The sequence below is a fragment of the Sinocyclocheilus grahami genome, unplaced genomic scaffold (assembly GCF_001515645.1).
Source record: "Sinocyclocheilus grahami isolate Dianchi unplaced genomic scaffold, SAMN03320097.WGS_v1.1 scaffold736.1, whole genome shotgun sequence".
Lineage (NCBI taxonomy): Eukaryota > Metazoa > Chordata > Actinopteri > Cypriniformes > Cyprinidae > Sinocyclocheilus > Sinocyclocheilus grahami.
Genome location: NW_015505915.1, coordinates 275,784 through 289,475, shown reverse-complemented (window position 1 = coordinate 289,475; position 13,692 = coordinate 275,784). Strand labels below are relative to the sequence as shown.

At 35.9% G+C, this 13,692-nt stretch overlaps 2 protein-coding genes across 2 annotated transcripts; both read left to right on the top strand.

The window, feature by feature from the left end:
* The first annotated feature begins 367 nt into the window (after positions 1–367).
* Positions 368–5,705, top strand: LOC107560623 (epithelial chloride channel protein). The gene is made up of 14 exons (XM_016244854.1): positions 368–517; positions 970–1,107; positions 1,220–1,370; positions 1,509–1,614; positions 1,700–1,868; positions 2,294–2,524; positions 2,661–2,885; positions 2,978–3,158; positions 3,261–3,367; positions 3,471–3,686; positions 3,917–4,181; positions 4,285–4,449; positions 4,868–5,092; positions 5,260–5,705. The coding sequence occupies exons 1-14, from the start codon at positions 368–370 to the stop codon at positions 5,649–5,651; spliced, it is 2,721 nt and encodes a 906-aa protein (XP_016100340.1). The 3' UTR covers positions 5,652–5,705.
* Positions 5,706–7,818: 2,113 nt separating this feature from the next.
* Positions 7,819–11,991, top strand: LOC107560622 (calcium-activated chloride channel regulator 4-like). Its single transcript, XM_016244853.1, has 12 exons — positions 7,819–7,968; positions 8,168–8,305; positions 8,403–8,553; positions 8,674–8,779; positions 8,866–9,034; positions 9,299–9,526; positions 9,660–9,884; positions 9,973–10,153; positions 10,742–10,848; positions 10,950–11,165; positions 11,448–11,712; positions 11,816–11,991. The coding sequence occupies exons 1-12, from the start codon at positions 7,819–7,821 to the stop codon at positions 11,989–11,991; spliced, it is 2,112 nt and encodes a 703-aa protein (XP_016100339.1).
* The last annotated feature ends 1,701 nt before the right edge of the window (positions 11,992–13,692 follow it).

The following is a 13,692-nucleotide window of genomic DNA, read 5'->3' as shown; positions in this document are numbered from 1 at the left end:
GGTGCGGTTCCTTGCCGAAGTTGATTTCTTACAAAACACTCACAAAACAAATATTTACCATACAGACAAAAACTTCTATAAAATTATGCATTATGCAATATCAACAGAGAGGACGGCATAGAAATTAATAAATAAATGCAATGCAAAACAAGAATAAAATTATTAGTGCAGTAAACATGCTGCCCTATAACACTGTGATGACATGTTTTTTTACTGATTATTTCCTGAAAGAAATTTGATTGATACTATCAGTCCATGCCAGTAAACGATCCTTCTTATCTATGACCTTAGTATTTGAAGTTAATTTTTGACTTGCCATTGTTCAAAACGGGGTTTGGGAGTTGCTGTTCATCTAAACTCCGCAGCTATGGACTCAAGATCGTTGTTTGTCTTATTATGGATGTTGCTGTCGTCCACCTCCACTGGAATCAAACTAGATGGAAATGGTTATGTTGACATTGTAATCGCAATCGGTTCAAGAGTACCACAGGATGACATGCTCATTGATAAAATCAAGGTGAATATGTACTTTTTGTCTAACAAATGCCACGCTGAATTGAGGCAGTAATTAAAGCAAAAGGAGCCCCTACCAAGTATTGAGTACATGTACAGTAAATGAACATACTTTCCAGAAGGCCAACAATTCACTAAAAATGTATTTTTTTTATTGGTCTTATGAAGTATTCTAATTTGTTGAGATAGTGAATTGGTGGATTTTTGTTAAATGTGAGCCAAAATCATCACAATTAAAAGAACCAAAGACTTAAACTACTTCAGTCTGTGTGCATTGAATTTATTTAATACACGAGTTTCACAATTTGAGTTGAATTATTGAAATAAATGAACTTTTCCACAACATTCTAATTTGAGATGCACCTATATATATATATATCCTTTGATAATATTTGTGAATGAACAAATTTAATTATAAATATTTTGTATAAAATGTTTTTTCTTTCATTCTCACAGGATATGGTCACTGAAGGATCGTATTATCTTTATGATGCATTGGATGAAAAGGTATATTTCAAAGAAGCTACAATACTAGTCCCACCTCAGTGGAATAGTAAGGATTTTACCAGAGCAAGAACAGAGTCATTTGAAAAGGTACAGAGAATTATGCCATTTTATCTTACATGTCAAAAAAATATTAATGTTCACAAATATATTACTTCACTTGCATAGAATGTTTGTCAGACGATTTCTATGTCAAATGCAGGCCCAAATAAAAATTGATAATGCTAATTCAGCAAACAACACTGAACCCTACACTAAACAGTATGGAGAATGTGGAACTGAGGGAGAGTACATTCATTTCACCCCAGAATACCTCCTGAATGACACTTTTATTCAGCTTTATGGATCAAGAGGTGAACGTTGTTTATCTTCCTTCAACTTTTATACAATTATCATGAAATACAATGTTGAAAAGGTTTATTAATGCATTAGAGTGTTTATTTTATAGTTAGTTATTTTATTATTTTGTATTATTTGTTGTTTGTTTGCAGGAAGGGTCTTTGTGCATGAATGGGCTCATCTGAGATGGGGCGTGTATGATGAATACAATGAAGAAATTCCATTCTACTACTCTAATGGCCGTATTGAAGCTACAAGGTAATAAACCTTTAACAAAAAGAAAGCATATGATTAAATTCTCCTTGAAAATGATCTCAACCACTGGTTTCCTGCTTATCTTTAGGTGTAGCAAAAACATGGAAGGTCAGTTTTATGAGGTTACTGCTGGAGGATCTCTTCAACCGTGCCGCATTGATCCACAGACTTCACTACATGTCGATGGGTGTACGTTTTTTCCAGACAGAAATCAAGTCACAAACAGCTCCATAATGTTCTTACCAAGTCTAGATCCTGTAAGTATTGACTGTACATTTATTCACACATGAACATGTCTACTTATAGTAGAAACAAATTTCATCAAACCATGAGCTGACAACATGAGTTTTAGTCATAGTTATAACAACTCAAAAAATCACAGAGAGCAAGAATATAAGCAATTAATCTGCACACCAAGATAACCTACAAAGATACTGTATGCTCTTTAAGAGGTAGATGTATTTAGTCATTAATTATATTCATATTTGTTTATTATATATTTGGTTTTGTTGTGTTAAATACAATTTCATACCATAATTGCAGCATGTAGGTAGTTGACATGAAAAGTACTGCAGTTTAATAGTTTAAAGAAATTTCTCTGCCTTCAAAGAAAATGGTCCCCTGGGCCCATCCATGTGTATTTGGTGATAAAGTTAATTTAAGATGGAAATCCTATTTTCAGGTGACTGCATTTTGTCGTGAAAATGAGCACAATTATGAAGCGCCAAACATGCAAAATATTAAATGTGACAACAAAGCAACATGGACTGTAATATTTGAGGATTCTGTGGATAAAGATGCACTTCGTTCTCTGAAACCACCGGAGTATCCTCCGCCACCACCATCTTTCAAAGTTGTGCAGAGGGCACAACGGGTCGTTTGTCTCATCCTTGATGTCTCAGGAAGCATGGCAGTATGTAATAACAGACATTAACTTAATCTGAAAACAAAGATGCTACCATGACAACCTTTTCATGTTACCAATGCTTCAAAATAAGTTTGATAAATAATTTAGAAAGAAATGTGTGTTTTTTCCACCCATTTTCTAGGGCTCAAGAATTCTTCTACAGCAACAGGCTGCCACACATTTCCTGCGGTACATCATTGAGGATCAAGCCAGGGTTGGAATTGTAACCTTTAGTACTGATGCTTCTACTCTGCGATCCTTGACTACTATTGACAGTGACATCACAAGAGAGAATCTTATCAAACTGTTGCCAAAAGAAGCAGCTGGATCAACAAGCATGTGCTTGGGCCTTAGTCAAGGCTTACAGGTGCCATATTAATTGTACTAGTATGCATTTTTTTATGTTTGTGATGTATGAAGTGTATAGAGTTCTATGTCAGTGATTTGTTTTTTCTTCAGGTGCTTCAAGAGGACAATGGGGATGTATTAGGAGATGAAATAATTTTTCTGACAGATGGTCTGGCAACAGACAACATTGCTGGTTGTGCTCCATCTGCAATACAAAGTGGTGCCATTATACACACACTAGCTTTTAGTGATAAAGCATCTAGTGCACTGAAAGAAATGGCGGACAAAACTGGTAAGTGATATCAGCATTAATAACTTCCTGTATCTGTCCCAGAGTATATCAAATAAGCACCAGTTTATTATCCAATGGAAAAATGTTTCATGATGAAACTAGGAGGAAAATTTATATATGCCAGTGATGAATTGAGCTCCAACCAGTTAATGGACGCGTTTGCTTCGCTTACATTATCAACGGGAGATTACACAAAAGAACCAGTTCAGGTCTGTCAAGGTTTCCCTCATTGCCCATGATACATTTATTACTCTGAGTGTGTCATCAATAATATGAGTATTATAATGATATTCATTTTTATCACTTCTTTAGCTAGAGAGTGTTGGAAAAAGAACATCTGATTGGTTTAATGGAACAGTATCAGTGGATCAGACTGTTGGGAACAAAACCAGCTTTGTAATAATCTATGAAATAAGTTTTCCTAGCATTTACATACAATCACCAAGTGGCTCAATCTACACTCAGACAAGTATGAGTCATGATGGTTCTCTGAAAACAGTCACTTTAAGCATTCCAGGAACTGCAGAGGTGAGACAACCTTTATCACGATTTAATTGTTATTTTAAACTGTAGTTCAGACCATAAACATGTATTCATAACTCAAAGTCATCTGGGCCAATAGTTTTAGATATACATTATCAAAATATCTTCAAAAACAAATTCTACTAAGACTGAGGAGGAGTATATCGCTCATGACTCAGCTGATACACTCACAGCAAACCCTTATTGATCTGCTTTTACTTTCTTGTGTTTGGTAGCCTGGGGACTGGGAGTACAGTATCCAAACTACCTCAAATCAGGCTTTCACTATAACAGTAACGAGTCAAGCGTCACGTGATGATGTTCCTCCTATTATTGTCAAAACCCACATGAACCAGCAGTTCAATGACGGCTCTAAACCCATGATAGTGTTTGCTGAGGTTAGTCAGAATTACAGGCCTGTAATAAATGCTGAAGCGTGGGCTACACTGGAGTCGGAAACTGGGTCTGTACATACCTTACAACTGCTGGACAATGGAGCAGGTAAATGACCCATAAGTGTGCACTCAGCTTAAAATATAAGGAAAGAAAGAGTAAGGTACTTTTCCAAACTGTGCCAAACAAATCAGAAATCCATCTTTTACAGGAGCTGATGCTTTTCAAGATGACGGAATCTATTCCAGATATTTCACAAAGATTGTAAATGGGAGAAGCAGCTTGAAAGTAAGAGTGAAGAATCAAGGTGGACAAACCAGATTTGCTGTCCAAAAAAATAGTGGCGCCCCATACGTACCCGGATATGTGGTAAACGGTAAACCCTGAGATCAATATTTTGGAATAATATCAATGACATCAAACAAATCTAATATAACTTAATTACATTTATTTTCATATTAAATATCATTGATCACTATTTGATATTTTGATCACACAGTTAAACTGCTTTCCAGTACAATTTATATTATTTAATTTAATAATAAATTAATTTAAATACACATGGATGTATTATATACAACAGTGTTTTGAAAGAATTGTTTGCATTATGGATTCAGTTACTCATAAAGATATTTATATAGATGTAACCTGCTGAAAGAGTCACTGAATTATTGCACAAACTGAGCTACCTGTTCTATTAATGGTAGATTATACCATCTGTAGACTATAAATCTGTATGGAGGAAAGACATTAAGGCAGAATCAAGCAGATTCAAGTGGTTCCTCTAATTTCAGGTGTAGTGCAGCTGAACCCTCCAAAGCCTCCAGTTTCTGAGGAACCACTTGAGGTTGGAAGTTTCACCAGAACAGCCACCGGAGAGAGTTTTGAGGTGAAACTTTCAGGCACAACTCCACCAACCTTCCCTCCTAACAGAATCACAGATCTGAGTGCTAAGATCCAGGAGGACACTGTGTTTCTTAGCTGGACAGCACCTGGCGAGGACCTCGACCAAGGCACAGGTAAAGCATACAATTACTTTACCATTATTTAAAATACAAAAAAAATCATTTCTTTAACATCCTTATGAACAAAATAAGTTGTTTTGAAGATCATAAAATCAATCATTAAAAAATAATCATTATTCAATCTTTTATTATCCTGCATTGCATGTTTCTTTTCCTTTAAGCTAAATCCTATGAGATCAGGTGGAGCTTTGACCTTGATATGCTTCGAAACAGCTTCAGCAACGGTCATGTAGTCAACACAGCTGCCGTCTCACCTCAGGAGGCCGGATCAGATGAACAACATTCATTCAATCTCAGTTTCCCAATCCAAAATGGGACCACACTCTTCTTTGCGGTTCAGTCAGAGGATGAACAAAATGCAAAATCTGAAACCTCCAACATTGCTCAAGCGTCAAAGATCCTCCCTGGTCCAAAAGACCCAGGAGTATCAAACCCAGGCATGAATTTGACAGTTATTGTCATTTCTGTGTGTGTGGTAACTATGGTCATATGCTTTATTGTCGCTGTAACCACATGGGCAGTGAGACGCAGAAAAATCTCTGCTGAAAGGTAAAGTGGAATTAACAATCTGATGCAAAAGAATGTCAAATCAATCCATATGTACATCCAGCAGCTTTAGAACATTTCTTAAAACAATATTAGATTTTCTTAGTAGCATGCATAAACTTACAGATTATTAAAACAGATTTCTGTTTTGTTTATCATGTAGGAATCTGTGGACTGAATATAATTTCCTAATTATTCAGTTCATAACAGTCTGCCATACTATTCAGGCGTACAGTAGTCCACTAAAATTTAGCAGTAAGACTTACAGTGATTCTGAGGTTTGTTCTGTTTACGAGTGTCACCTTTCAGAAGAGACTAAAACCATGCATATACTCCAAATGGTTCAAGAACAGCATGCAGTTAACTTTGGGTATGCCTTTTGTAGGCATTTTAGGCAAATTTTACAGGAATTCTAAGAGGTTAAACATCCACGAAAGTTCACAACGCAGTAGACTATTCATCCAACGACCCATTTCTGATATAAATGGGTCAGATATAAAATAACATTTCAAAAGTTGTAATTATTGTGTACAATATATTCACAGAGAAATAAAAATATTAAATACAATAGTTTATCAAATGTTTTATTGTCTAATTTATTTTTGTAAGATGGTTTTGTAAAGTTATAGTTTTGTTATGATACAGGACTATTCTTGTGTTTTGCCCACCATATACCTGTTTGCCCTCATCTGACCCATGCCTGCTGTATGACCACGTCTCTGTCTTTATCTAATAAAGCTCTGCGAATGGATCCGCAAGTCTCACGTCTCGTCAACCCCGTAACAGATGTTTTTGTTTGTTTGCTTGTTTTGTGGTGAATTGTATTAAAACCATTTAGGGTCCGTTTGACTCTCATAATTATTAATTATAATAATGGTATTTGGAACCCACAACAGTTTAAAACAAAGATATAATTACAAAAATGCATTGTCCATGTTTTCTTTTGTTTTTTTATTAATAGGCACTAATTCAGATTTCAATGATATTTTACTGAACTAGAAAATGTCCCCAGTTTCCAGTTCAGAAATCTGGTCACCTGAAATAAAGCCTTCACAATCTGAATAAGTTAATCTTTAAAAGTAATTCAAAGAACATGACAAAAAAAAAAGAGGTCAAATTTGCATAACATTCATTCTCCATTGACAGTCAGTGGATAATTATTAAATGGCAACATTGGAGAATTACTATACACCTGCTGTTACAACTGTACAAATTAAATTTAGTCCAGCATTGGAGTTAATAAGATATGTGAGTTTTAGGTTGGCCATGTTTGTAATACCATACTTCTCATCCTATTTTCAAAGTACTGTACTGTACTATAGACAGTATGTAGGTACAATATGCAGATTTAATTGTGCAGTACAGAATCAGAGAACACTTCATAAAAATAAATAAATTCAATACAGGAATAAAATAAATATTGTATACTATACACTACACAATGATTACCTAAGAAGACTGTGCTGGAATATGCCTACTTCCATACTATAAAGTACGTGAAAAATTTATGTAAAAAAGAGTTGCATGTCCGAATTCATAGTATTCGAAAAACAGTGGGTGAAAAGTACCAGGATGACCTACTACTTGCACTTAGATTCTGAAGTGCATATTTGATAGACATTTTACTATCCCATGAGGCCACAGGAGAGGATTTGTGAATGGCAGTGAAGTGACACAACTGACGCCCGGTAAGTCACATGACAGTCACAACATGGTGGATGTAGTACATCCAAATTCCATTGCTGCAACACACATTCTTACTATATAGAACATAATTTTCAACAGTTGCAAAGTAAATTTCAAACTAAATATAGTACATACTAGACAGTATGCAATTTCAGACACAGCTATAGTTGAACAAAATTGGGAAATGCACTGGAATGATTTATGAGAGCCTTATTTTATGGACTGTGATGGGAACAGCACTGTAGGTGCTTTCCTGTGCAATGACAGTCATGTGAAGTGAAATAAACAGCTGTTGATAGCTGTCTCCAACATGCTGCCCCATGACACTGTAATAATGTGTTTACCAACATGAACCAGTTATATTGGTATCATTCAGTCCATTCCAGTAAAGGACATTCCATCTGTGATCAGGCATTTGAAGTTAATTTTTGACTTGAGATTGTTCAAAACGGGGTTTGGGAGTTGCTGTTCATCTAAACCCTGCAGCTATGGACTCGAGATCGGTGTTTGTCTTATTATGGATGTTGCTGTCGTCCACCTCCACTGGAATCAAACTAGATGGAAATGGATATGTTGACGTTATAATCGCAATCGGTTCAAAAGTTCCACAGGATGACAGACTTATTGATAAAATCAAGGTGAACATGCTTTTTTTTCTATTTAACGAACTATATGTGCATTAATGGTTTGAATGGCTTTAGAAGATTTTGCTGTTCAAATCTAAATTGAAAAAAAAAATAACTGACAGAAATATACAGTATTTTTGTTGCCGGTATTTAAAGTAAAGCATAATTACTTGTCTAATAATTACTTATCGTTTAATTTTCCTTCTGACAGGACATGGTCACTGAAGGGTCGGTTTATCTTTATGAAGCATTGGATAAAAAGGTCTATTTCAAAGAAGCTACAATACTAGTCCCATCCCACTGGAGTTGTAAGAATGTTACCAAAGCAAGAACAGAGTCATTTGATAAAGTACTGAGCATTATTGGATTTAATTTAGTAAAATATTTATTTCTAGTCACTTCATTCATATATGATGTTGTTGACATTTTTTCTCTGTGAAATTCAGGCAAAAATAAGAATTGATAATGCTAATTCAACATACGGTGATCAGCCCTACACTAAACAGTATGGAGAATGTGGAACTATGGCAGAATACATTCATTTCACCCCAGAATACCTCCTAAATGACACAGTCATCCAGCTTTACGGATTAAGGGGTAAATGTCGTTTATCTTCCTTCAACATTTATACATTTATTATGAAATGATAAGAGGTTTAAAGTTCTATTAATACAGTAGTCTGTTTATTTTATTAGCTGTTTGCTTGTTTGTTTGCAGGAAGGGTCTTTGTGCATGAATGGGCTCATCTGAGATGGGGCGTGTATGATGAATACAATAAAGAAAAGCCATTCTACTACTCTAATGGCCGTATTGAAGCTACAAGGTTATAAACTGTTAATAAAAGATAAAGAATCTTACTGAAATGTCTTTAGAAATTAGAATTACTATTGATGTCTTGCTTATCTTTAGGTGTAGCAAAAATATTGAAGGTCAGTTTTATGAGGTTACTGCTGAAAGATCTCTTCAAGCATGCCGTAAAGATCCACAAACTTCACTACCAACCGACAAGTGCAAGTTTTTTCCAAACATAAATAAAAAAACAAACAGCTCCTTAATGTTCCTACCAAGCCTGGATTCTGTAAGTACTGAGTTTATATGTTTCCACACATTCCACAAAATTATTTTAATAACTGGTAAATTACTATATTGCCTGGGCCAAAGGGGCCATGGACTGTTTTCTTCTATGCAATGTAATTTCAAACAGCTGCTTGAGAAGTCACATTTGTTAATCTGTTAGGGTTTTTTTTCTTTATTAACTCCCTGCTTGGGTCTCATAGAGCCATAATCCGTCCTTGAGTGTTTGGTGAAATATCTGCAATTATGCAGGGAATTTTGGTTTCAGGTGAGCAAATTTTGTCGTAAAAACGAGCACAATTATGAAGCCCCAAACCTGCAAAATAAAAAATGTGGCAAAGCGACATGGACCGTAATATTTGAGGATTCTGTGGATAAAGATGCACTTCGTTCTCTGAAACCACTGCAGTCCCCTCCACCAATACCATCTTTCAAAGTTGTGCAGAGGGCACAACGGGTCGTTTGTCTCATCCTTGATGTCTCAGGAAGCATGGCAGTATGTAATAACAGACATTAACTTAATCTGAAAACAAAGATGCTACTATGACAACCTTTTTGTGTTACCAATGCTTTGAAATGAAAAATAGCAAGAGGAAACAAATTTGTTTTTTTATTCACCTATTTTCTAGGGCGCTAGAATTCTTCAACAGCGACAGGCTGCCACACATTTCCTGCGGTACATCATTGAGGATCAAGCCAGGGTTGGAATTGTAACCTTTAGTACTGATGCTTCTACTCTGCGATCCTTGACTATTATTGACAGTAACAACGCTCGAGAGACTCTTATCCAATTGTTACCAAAAGTAGCAGCTGGATCAACAAACATGTGTTTGGGCCTTAGTCAAGGCTTACAGGTGCCATTTTAATTGTACTAGTATGTGTCTTGTATGTTTGTGATGTATGAAATATATAGAGTTATACTTTTTTCCTCAAATCCATCAGGTGCTTCAAGAGGACAATGGGGATGTATTAGGAGATGAAATCATTTTTCTGACAGATGGTCAGGCAACGGACAACATTGCTGGTTGTGCTCCATCTGCAATACAAAGTGGTGCCATTATAAGCACAATAGCTTTTAGTAAAAGTGCAGCTCAGGCACTGACAGAAATGGCGAACAAAACTGGTAAGTGATATCAGCACAATTCACCCTTCGCAGAGAGTTTGATTGACAGGCGATCCGACCAATCATAATGTAGACAGGAGAATTAGTAATGTCAGTGGACTTAACCATGAAAAATAGTGTGAATTGTCGGTTTTCTGTGGTTGGAACAACATACCTTCTGATGTTGATTCATGTTTATTTGGTGCTGTAAGTAAAGAGGAAGAGATGATTGGTTCCGGTTAAACTGAGGTGCTACAGCGATTTGTCACAACACATTAAAGAGCCAAAAAAATGGTAATTATAGTTTGAATTTCTTAAGAAATTACAACATTTGAAAGCTGAGACTTTGGTTACGTTTCAAGTAACCAGCTCTGTCTGTCGGCACGTCATCAGTGTCCTCTTTGCTCCGCAATATATTTTTCACTGTTTTAGAACATGATGTGTGGCATGAGTGCGCCATGGCTTGTTGGGCATAGCAACAGTAACTAAGGGGGGGGCGGGTCTTTGCAAAGGGTCAATTAATAACTTACTGTATCTGTCTCAGTGTATGTCATAAATAAAAAATGCTAGTTTGTTTTCCAATGAAAAACTGTTCCATGTTGAAAATAGGGGGGATATTTCTCATAGCCAAAGATGACATGATCTCCAACCAGTTAATGGATGCGTTTGCTTCGCTTACATTATCAACTGGTGATTACACAAACGAACCAGTTCAGGTTTGTCAAGGTTTCACTTATTGCACATGATACATTTATTACTTTGAGAGTGTCATCAATATTATGAGTATTTCATCATTTAATTTTTCTTATTCCTTTAGCTAGAGAGTGCTGGAGTAAGAACATCTGATTGGTTTAATGGAACAGTATCAGTGGATCAGACTGTTGGGAACAAAACCAGCTTTGTAATAATTTATGAAAAAGGTTTTCCTAGTGTTTACATACAGTCACCAAGTGGCTCAATCTACACTCAGACAAATCTGAGTCATGATGGTTCTCTGAAAACAGTCACTTTAAACATTCCAGGAACTGCAGAGGTATGCTGACCTTTATGAACCACTGAATCATTTTAAGTTTATACTGTAGTTCAGACCATAAACTTGTGAAAGTATCGTTACACAATAAAAGGCATCTTGGCCAAGAGTTTTAGATAAATGTTATTCAAATATGTTTAACAATAACTTGTTTGTTATTCATATATGTTTAACAAAGAAGGAGTTCACTAATAATAACTAACAGTTTAGCTAAACTAATTACACTTAAATAATACACTCACAGCAAACCCTTATTGATCTGCTTTTACTTCTTTGCTTTAGTAGCCTGGGGACTGGGAGTACAGTATCCAAACTACCTCAAATCAGGCTTTCACTATAACCATAACGAGTCAAGCGTCACGTGATGATGTTCCTCCTATTATTGTCAAAACCCACATGAACCAGCAGTTCAATGATGGCTCTAAACCCATGATAGTGTTTGCTGAGGTTAGTCAGAATTACAGGCCTGTAATAAATGCTGAAGCGTGGGCTACACTGGAGTCGGAAACTGGGTCTGTACATACCTTACAACTGCTGGACAATGGAGCAGGTAAATGACCCATAAGTGTGCACTCAGCTTAAAATATAAAGAAAGAAAGAGTAAGGTACTTTTCCAAACTGTGCCAAACAAATCAGAAATCCATCTTTTACAGGAGCTGATGCTTTTCAAGATGACGGAATCTATTCCAGATATTTCACAAAGATTGTAAATGGGAGAAGCAGCTTGAAAGTAAGAGTGAAGAATCAAGGTGGACAAACCAGATTTGCTGTCCAAAAAAATAGTGGCGCCCCATACATACCCGGATATGTGGTAAACGGTAAACCCTGAGATCAATATTGGTCTGTTTTAAAATACATTTAAACTTAATCACATCTAAAAAGGGAAAAAATGAACTGATGTTCAAACCAGCACTACATCTGTGAGTGTAATATTGCTTTTATTCAGCAGATCATTCAAAAAAGATTATATTGAGTAAGTTAAGTTTTAGAAACACGCCAGTCACATTATATTTTTGTCAGCAACAATAGTTCAGAACGAAGTCAAAGCCGAATTACACATAAAGCCACTTGTTTTGTTCATGAATTGATCAGTTTTTGAACTGATCTAGTGAGTGAGTGAGTGAGTGAGTGAGTGAGTGAGTGAGTAAGTGAATGATTGAGTGAATGATGATAAGTTGCATTTTACATTAAGCATCCTGAGACGTGGACTTCACAGTGTATTCTGTTCAGTTGAGACTCTGGAATTATTGAGTTTAACCAGTTCAAATTGTGGTTTGTATGCTGCTGTTCACAGGTATAAAGTGCACGAGACACAAAATCACAATGCAGCTATTCTTTTTTTATTATGATTGCAACACAGCTGCCGTCTCACCTCAGGAGGCCGGATCAGATGAACAACATTCATTCAATCTCAGTTTCCCTATCCAAAATGGGTCCACACTCTTCTTTGCGGTTCAGTCAGAGGATGAACAAAATGCAACATCTGAAGCCTCCAACATTGCTCAAGCGTCAAAGATCCTCCCTGGTCCAAAAGCCCCAGGAGTATCAAACCCAGGCATGAATTTGACAGTTATTGTCATTTCTGTGTGTGTGGTAACTATGGTCATATGCTTTATTGTCGCTGTAACCACATGGGCAGTGAGACGCAGGAATCTCTCTGTCTAAAGCAACAAATAACATCAACAATCTGATGCAAACAAATGTCAAATCAAGCCTTATGCCTACTTTGAACATATACATGCAATAGCTTTAAAACATTTCTTAAAACAATTATTTCATTCAAACAGAATTTCTTGGTTTATGCCTTTTCTTTTCTTTTTTTCAAGTACATGTCTAATCCTGCCGCCTCATAGCATTTTCATTTATGATAGATTCTCAATCAACTGATTTAGCTTCCTCTGAAATGTGAGCACTTTTAAATACAAGTCAATAAAACATGTCTGTACCACAATAGGCATGTATTAAATTTGCATTGTGGTGATTAGAAACCCTGTTTGGTTCGTTTGTTCTTTGGATTTCCATATTTAATTCTGTACGACACAGATAAATCCCTAATCGTTTGTAATATGTGAATGTTTAAAAAAACTATATTGAAATAATAATAAATAAAACTGTTCTATAACAAGCTTGTTTGTATTGATGGAGTTTGTTGTTGCAGTTATATAAACATAAGGGGGAGCCACTGTGATGTTTTACATTCATCAGTCACAGATGAGCAGCTCCAACAATCTGTTGTACATTAGATTGAAGACATAGATCCAGACCATTGTTTACATGTGTTTTAATTTATTAGTGAATGGCAAAATAACTGCATCACCATGAAGCAGTGTTTGTTGAGATTATAAAATACTGCTTTGCTTCCTGAAAAGAAGACCAATGGAAATCCTTAAAGGAATAGTTCACCCAAAAATGAAGATTTCACTTCACAAGATGTTAATTGATAGACTGGAGTCGTGTGGGTTATGCGTGAATTATTGTAATGTTTTTATCAGCTGTTTGGATTCTTATTCTGATGGCACTCATTCACTGC

What these genes read in the sequence shown, in the direction of transcription:
- LOC107560623 (XM_016244854.1), top strand. Translation starts at nt 368, where the DNA reads ATGGACTCAAGATCGTTGTTTGTCTTATTATGGATGTTGCTGTCGTCC. An exon ending in GCCTTAGTCAAGGCTTACAG is followed by an intron (nt 2,886 to 2,977) that starts GTGCCATATTAA and finishes TTTTTTCTTCAG; the next exon opens with GTGCTTCAAGAGGACAATGG. An exon ending in GGACCTCGACCAAGGCACAG is followed by an intron (nt 5,093 to 5,259) that starts GTAAAGCATACA and finishes TTTTCCTTTAAG; the next exon opens with CTAAATCCTATGAGATCAGG.
- LOC107560622 (XM_016244853.1), top strand. Translation starts at nt 7,819, where the DNA reads ATGGACTCGAGATCGGTGTTTGTCTTATTATGGATGTTGCTGTCGTCC. An exon ending in TCCTACCAAGCCTGGATTCT is followed by an intron (nt 9,035 to 9,298) that starts GTAAGTACTGAG and finishes TTTTGGTTTCAG; the next exon opens with GTGAGCAAATTTTGTCGTAA. An exon ending in ACATTCCAGGAACTGCAGAG is followed by an intron (nt 11,166 to 11,447) that starts GTATGCTGACCT and finishes TTGCTTTAGTAG; the next exon opens with CCTGGGGACTGGGAGTACAG.